The 8,133-nt window shown below is 32.3% G+C and overlaps 1 protein-coding gene and 1 long non-coding RNA gene across 5 annotated transcripts in view; one reads left to right on the plus strand and one right to left on the minus strand.

The window, feature by feature from the left end:
- Positions 1-8,133, plus strand: part of LOC124430501 (MAP/microtubule affinity-regulating kinase 3-like) — a 366,230-nt gene that overhangs the window by 295,184 nt on the left and 62,913 nt on the right. For 3 of the 4 annotated variants that reach the window (XR_006943777.1, XM_046977178.1, XM_046977177.1), the window contains one exon: positions 2,005-2,133. The exons of the other annotated variant lie outside the window; for it this stretch is intronic. Coding sequence is in view for 2 of the 3 variants with exons in the window: in XM_046977178.1 (XP_046833134.1) it covers positions 2,005-2,133 (129 nt within the window). In the remaining variant the exon portion in view is untranslated. The remainder of the gene's footprint in view (positions 1-2,004; positions 2,134-8,133) is intronic. 4 annotated transcript variants of the gene reach the window in all.
- LOC124430503 overlaps positions 1-8,133 on the minus strand; it is a 68,799-nt gene that overhangs the window by 51,221 nt on the left and 9,445 nt on the right. The gene's annotated exons all lie outside the window — the stretch shown is intronic.

Raw genomic sequence — 8,133 nt, forward strand, 5'->3', positions numbered from 1 at the left:
TAAGAGTAAGAGAGATCGAAGCTATTGAAAAATCAACGCCATTTCAGTATACGACGTCCGTTTCGTGTCTTTGACAGGAAAGATATCGTTTCCACCAGCTTGGCTCGAGTTTAACGCGCGTACAGAGAGAAAATAGAGAGAGAGAGAGAGAGAGAGAGAGAGAGATAGGGAGGGAGAGAGAGAGAGAGAGAGAAACGCTTTTAGGTAATGATCCATGTATGATCGATAACTCGCTTGGGTCGTCCTGCGGAATAACGTTAACGCGTCCGCGTGTTCCTTCAAACTTTTGATAATGCGAAATAAAAGTTTTCTTTTAAAGAAACTCTTCTACGGTTTGTCGACGCATTGAAATCATAACGTTTAACTGTATGTATAAAGATATATATATATATATATATATATATATATATATATACATAATAATACTATGCGATACAGATATATATATATATCTGTATCGCATTAAAGTGAAAAGTACTTAGTTCGCTTAGATCGACATTATCAATTTATCATAAGATTAACTTCGTCGGTAGTTTCCTGAAAGTTTCCCGATCGTGCGTAATCGAGTTAACTCGTTAACGATCGGCTATTATTCTTCGCGTGGTTAGATAATTCGTTTCTATGGGATTAATTTTGCGATTAATTTTGGAAATTATCAAAGTATATATTATATTTCTATTGTCTTATTAACCAATTATTAAATATAAATACAATAAGCATTTTGTACATTCAATATAATTAATTACTAAAAGATTTGAGAAAAAAAAAAAGAATATATATATACCACGAATTAATATTAATATTTATATTTAATTAATTATATCAAGTATATCTAATGTAAAATGTTCATATTTCAAAAAGTACGATATGTTATCATTGCAAATACATATGAAAAAGATAAAAAGAGTTAGAGATATAGAGAGAAAGATAGATAAAGGGTAAATTAAAATTTCCATTAAAAATGATAATCCATCGTATACTAGCAATAAATATTCGCATTTACGTGAAATTCGATAGAAACTTGCAAAAGCTCTTTCCTTCTATAACTTCGTCTCTATATATCTCACAGTCTGTCTTGAATAGCTCGAAGGTACCCAGGCACAGGCTTAATTTGCATTCCGGCGCGCGCATAATCCCAAACCGTCCAATATAATCCATCGTTACGCTTTCCTCCCTTAGCGTGAAACCGATGGAGCGTTGAGAGAGAAGGAACGGAAGGATATATATATATATACATATATATATATATATGTATATATATATATATATATATATATATATATATATATATAGATAGATAGATATACAGATAGATAGATAGATAGAGAGAGAGAAAGAGAGATGGAGAGAGATAGGTGACGAGCCACAAAGTCCATCGTTTCGATCGCTTTACCTAGCACGAATTACCGCCTCAAGCCCTTAACATGGATCAAAGGGACGAGAGACTTGGCAGCTTCCTTTTTCCTTCCCTTTCTCTCTCTCTCCTCTCTCTCTCTCTCTCCTTTATATTGAAACTCGTCTTAACATATACGAATCCCAAGGTATTCGCTTTATCGCGTTCAGAAAGTGGCTCGATGTGCCTTTCATAAAGGGCATATAGAAGGTACTTGATACTCTCTCTTGCCAATTCAAGAAGAAACCTATACCTAGAGATAGATATACAGATAATAGAAAAGTGATAGATCTTTTAAATCATCCCCTTTTCCTTCCATTTCCTCCCCCCTCCCTTCCCCCCACACCGTTAGGATATACGTACGTATTAGGATACATGTTATAAATAAAATCTATATTTTATTGAATTTTATTATCGTAAATAAACCGACGATATTTATCCTTTCCGGATTTAGATATATGTTAATACGATTGATTATCGATGATTTTGTACGTTCCTTTTAATAAGTCGATTCGAAAAATGTCGGTCGGTACGATTAAGAAAAAAAAAAGAAACGCTTCAATTTTTGAACGGCGTTAACGTCTTTTCTTTCTCGTTTTTTCTTTTGACAGGTGGCAGTGAAGATAATCGATACCCAACATGGCCGGCAGGATTACGTAATGAAGAATTTAACTCGTGAGGCTAAGCTATTATCGATGTTGCAACATCCGAGTATCGTTAGACTCTACGAAACGATTCAGGTGATTAGATATTTATGAAAGAAATAAAAAAAAACGAAAAAAAAAAAAAAGAAAGTATTTCTTCTTTTTTTTTTTTTACGACAATCAATCCGTTTACGGTGTTACTGTAGTTAAGTGTACTGTGATATAGATATAGATCATGGGATCACGTGTTATGAAACTTTCAAGACTCTTTTTCTATCTCTCTTTTTCGTCCTCATCCTTCTCTCTCTCTCCCTCTCTCTCTCTCTCTCTCTCTCTCTCTCTCTCTCTCTCTCTCTCTTTATTTCTTTCTATCTCGTCAGAACTCTATGACAAATCGGTAACCTCCTAAAATTTCGCCAGCCGCTGAGCCAGTTAACGCCACCCAAGAGGGATGATCCATCTTTCAGGCTTTAATTAAACGTGCCATTTAACTGAATTTATAAACCTCTCGGGGGTTTAAAGGGAGAATTCAAAATGGGAAAACACAGGCACGCACGCAAGCATTCATGCACGCACGCACGTACGCACGCAGGCACGCACGCACGCACGCACGCACGCAAGCACATACAAACAAACAAACAAACACGCACATTTTTCGTCGTCGTGAGCAAAAGGCGATCGCTACATTTATTTGTTAATTACAATATAAAAATAAATGTAGAACGAATGATGCGAATGAATGTTTTTCTTTTTCTTCTTGTTCCTTTTTTTTTCTTTTTTTTTTTTTTTCATACTATCACCAATGCAAATTCATTTCGCTCGAACGATACGATCGAATCCAATCGATATCTTTTTAATTCGTACGTATCAATCGATATCTTTTTAATTTGGACGAAAAATCGTTCTTGCATTAAATCTTCTCCTTCTTGTTCTTCTTCTTCTTCTTCTTCTTCTTTTTGTTCTTCTTTTGGGACGCATTAAAATGTCGACCTGAGTTACTTGTTCAAAATGTAGTAACGCGTTACAAACCTATGTATATAATAACTATGTACGTAGTAGTATGCATATAATCCGCCCATGTATACCTGTAAATCGAGTTACTTTGACGTGCGTGCGCGTACGCGCGCGAACGCTCGCGTTAATTAAGTCACCATTCGCTTCCTGCTTCTCTTCTTCGTCGTTTAAATAGAGTAATGATATTCGAGAGGGCCGACGTGCGACGGTAATTACGATCAAGAACCTGTTTTCTAACTACCGTTTAAAGCTATTCCTCCTTTCCAAGCGTATCTCTTCTCACGCGCAGCTTTTCGACGTTTTCTCTTTTTTTCTCTCTCTCTCTCTCTCTCTCTCTTCCTTTCTTTTTCCTCTTTCTCTCTCTTTCTCTTGGTTTTTCTTTCTTTTTCTTTTTTTCTTCTTCTTCTTCTTTTTTTTTTTTTTTTTTTTTTTTTTTTTTGTTAACACGTCGAGCAAATCTCTTTCTCTTTCTTTCTCTTTGTCTACCTTTTTCTTTTCTTTCTATAAGTAATTTACATCGTAAAATCTAATACACTATGTTCTATCACGAATTACGAATTTATATGAGAGAAAATTAATGCGATAGCATTACGTAGTACTAAAGTTGACAAATTAATCGATACTTTGAACTTTGAAATTATTACACGATCATTTATAGTATATATTTATGTTTGATTAAGTTTTCTATTTCGTTTTTATTTATTTTTCTTTTTTTTTTTTTTTTTTTTATTATTTTTTGACAAAAAAATCAATTGTTAACTCGTCAATCGCAAAGGATTCATTTTTGGTCAGATAAAAAAAAGAAACAAAAAGGAAAAGCAAGGTAAAAGTTATGTTTGACATAGTATATTTATATTATACTTATTCCATAACATTTTAAGAATATAAATATATGTATATTACGTATATACATATTTTTAATCTAAAATAATATTATCGTTAGATAATATCTCTTTATTTATATTAAAAGATTGATCGACATGCGATCAATCGAATACGTTTTATGCTTATAATAATAATATTAATAATAAAAAAAAAAGAAAGAGAGCAAATATTATATATATATATCATAAACGCATAATATGATACTTTTGTTAATTACAATAAACCACAAGTTTGAATAATAAAGTAATACACTCGCAAATAAATAAATATGTTCTATATAAAATTATCAAGGATCATAATTGAATTATTATTCTCGCTGTAATACGACCCTTCGAAATATCCCATAAGAAGGAGCGAGAAATGATTAAGAAACTTTTCGCCTCCTAATATCTTAGCGATTATCTTAGCGAACAAAAAAAAAAAAGAAAGAAAGAAAGAAAAAGAAAAAGAAACAAAAAATAGAAAGAAGAAAGAAAGAAAAGACAGGAAAAAGAAAAAGAGAGAGAGAGAGAGAGAGAAAGAGAGAAAAGGGGAAAAAAACAGGAAAAAGAAAGAAAGAAAAAAGAAGAGACAAGAAAAAGAACAAACAAATCGCTCGAATCATACCTTTACGTTTATTTTTGTGAGATAAACGTTAAAAGAATTTACCAAAAAAAAATATTTATTTTTAGTTTTAAGAGATTCTGATTATCTTATAAAAGATTATACACGAAGGACGAAGACGTCACGAAATGAACGTCGAAACGGGTGTGCCGGCACGTTACCTACTATATTTTTACACACGAATAGAATCCAAAGAAGAGAAAAAGAGAAGAGAGAGAGAGAGATGTAATAGGAGAGAAGTAGGAGGAGGGGGATTTAGAAACAGGCCTTTTTATCGTGAGCTCAGAGGGCGAAAGACCGTGAGCGGTGTTCGTTATCCATGGGCGCTGCCGCGGCTGTCGCAAACCAGGCTTGCAATTCGTTCGTTCCTCTGGTATAAGGGCTAAGCGCATTGTTTGACCGCGCTGCAGCGAACCTCGAGGAAATTACCTCCGTAATTAAAAGAATATTCCAACCCCTTGCTCGTTGTGGGTGCAAAGGGTGCCAAGCCTCCTTTTCCCTCTTTCTCTCTTTCTCGTTCTCTCTCTCTCTCTCTCTCTCTCTCTCTCTCTCTCTCTTACTCTCTCTTTCTTTCTGTTTTATATTACACATTCACTTACTCTCTCTTTTACGTATATACGCGTTCTCTATCTCTCTAACTAACGCACAAATATATATGCACACATATATACATACTCTCTTTCTCTCTTTCTCTTTCTCTAATATACGCATATATGTAATCTTTCCTTCTCTTTCTCTCTCTCTTGCTTCCTTTATCTTTCTCTCTGTCTTTCTTGCTCGTGAACTTCGATGGAAACCCTTTCGACGAGTAACAACCCCTGCTCGTACTACCCTGGGAAGCTACATCTGCTGCTACCCTGAAAGTCGAGGGTCCAATAGTGAAAGAGAAAGAGAGAGAGAGAGAGAGAGAGAGAGAGAGAGAGAGAGAGAGAGAAAGCGAGTGACTGAGTGAGTGAGTGAGTGAATGAGTGAGTGGAAGGAAAGAGTAAAGAGAAAAAAGCTGCCTCGTGAGCTCTTTCATTCGGAAGGGGTCAAAAGGTGAAGGAGGATGAGGTGAGAGCAAGCGAGCGAGCGAGTAAGAGAGAGAAAGAGACAGAGAGAGAGAGAGAGAGAGAGAGAGAATAAGAGAGGAAAGAAGAGATGAGGGAGATGAGAAAGATCGGGTGCAAAGCAGTAGAGATTAAAAAAGCAAGCGCGTACTATACACGCAGCATGGTTAATAACGACAGTGAAAACGTTTCTATGTTGAATCGGGCTTGTCAACCCGTAGTACAAATTCGAAGTGTCATTACCGGCCCATCTTTGCCTCATCTTACGGATGCCTGCTCGTACAAACTCCTCGCTCGTGACGTGCATTTTTACAATGAACCTTTCTAATTAAGCTCACTCTACATCTTGTTTATGTGTGTGTGTTATTTTTTTTTAATACACAGATATATATATCTGTGCAAGAATGGAAGTCTTCGTATGGTTATTTTTCTTTTTTTTTATTTCTTTCTTTTTGTCTTTTTTTTTTTTTTACATATCTATATATACGTACACTTTTACGTATAGCTCTCCCTATATCTGACAGAATTGTTATTTTTTATCACACAATTAAAGAAACAATTATATTATGTTAATAATGATGTGTATTCATAATAATATGTGATTACTCTTTTCAGACGAGCATTTTCTACATTATAAATTAATACGTTCATTCAATTTATTATTATTATTATTATTATAATTATTATTGTTGTTATTGTTGTTGTTATTGTTGTTGTTTTGTTTTTATATTTATTTTCGACACTATAAATCTAAAATAATAAATATATTATCATTGATTTATTTTCATTATAGCTTATAGTTCGCAAATTTTGAAATGTCGATTAATAACTTATTGTTATCATTTTGTAATTTTGTTTATATAAATTATTATCTTTATTTGATCTATATTATTATATTTTTGATATTGGGTATTTGTATTTTTTTTATATCAATTAATATGTTTATCTAATATATTTTAATATATATATATACACACACACACACACACACACACATACATTTGGCCTACAGATATATTAATTATCATTTTTTATTTTCAATTGTATAATTTATTACTTACAGAAATTTTTGAAATATCATTCAATCTATATTATTTATTTATACTAATGTATATTACAAAGTTCATTAACGCGTTTAGAAAAAAAAAAAAAAAAAGAAAGAAATCCTTACGAGATACACGATGTTTAGATTTCTTCTTGATAATCCTTAAATAAAAATGAAATTTTTCAAAGATTTATTTTACAAGCATCGTATAACTTTTAAAATGCTTATATGGCGTTTGAAAAATTTCATTTCTCTCGGCTGTCTGTCGATTCATTTTTTCCAAAAGAAAATAGATTATAGAAATAGAGATAGAGATATAGACGGAGATAAAAAGAGATTAATGATCAACGTCCATAGAAAAATTCTCTTCAATGTTGGATTATTCGTCAAATGAAATTCTTGATGAATGCGAACGTCAATGTTATTCGCCGAGATAGGTAATTCAATATTCCGAGGGTAATATAACGCAAACTCGACAGGATTCTGGACAGGGAGGTCAGTTTCCGAAAATTAATTAGATCTCGTCGACGTTCTATGCCCTTAGGCGTCTATCGACGGAACGTAACACACGTTGAAATTGGAGAAAAACGAGGAAAACGAGAGGAAGGGAAGATCAAACGATTCGATGGGATATAACAAAAAAAAAAAAAAAAAGAAAAAAAAAGAACGAAACAAAAAAGAACACGAAACAAAATAAAACAAACATGTATATATATATATATATACATGTTTGTTTTATTTTGTTTATATATATATATATATATATATATATATATATATATATATATATATATAAGGCACGTGTTACACGATAAAAAAAAAGAGAATGCGTGTATAACTTTTTTATTTCCTCTTTTTTTTTCCTTTTCTTTTTTTCCTTTGCCAAATTGAATAAAATCTATAGTTCTCAATTTTATCTAAATAAATATCTATCCCATATTCACGTATCGTAATCTTTATTACAAGAGATACAAATCGTTCAGAGTTCTCTCTCTCTCTCTCTCTCTCTCTCTTTTTTCTTCGATATTCATTTTTGGATCCTTCGCAGCATCTGTGACTGCATAAAACACGCAAGATATACACATTTTCTCGTCCTTTCTCGTTTTATGGGGTACGATCAGTAACGATATCTCTCTACCATAAGCTACAGTCTTCAAGATATATTAAAAAGAATTAATAAAAAAAAAAAACAAAAAAAAAAAAATAAACGAAGAAAAGAAAGTATAAATAATGTTTAATATAAAGAAGAGATACGATAAATATTCATTATGAAATCTTTGTGATAAGGATGACGTCGACGATGACGATGGCGATGACGATGATGATAATAATAATGATGATTATGATGATAATGATCATTTTTATTATTAACAATTGATCATCATCATCATCATCATCATTATCATCATCATTATTATCATCATTATAATCATCATTATTATTATTATTATCATCGTTATCATCATTTTTATTATTATTATTATTATTATTATTATTATT

The sequence above is a fragment of the Vespa crabro genome, chromosome 18 (assembly GCF_910589235.1).
Source record: "Vespa crabro chromosome 18, iyVesCrab1.2, whole genome shotgun sequence".
NCBI classification, from domain to species: Eukaryota; Metazoa; Arthropoda; class Insecta; order Hymenoptera; family Vespidae; genus Vespa; species Vespa crabro.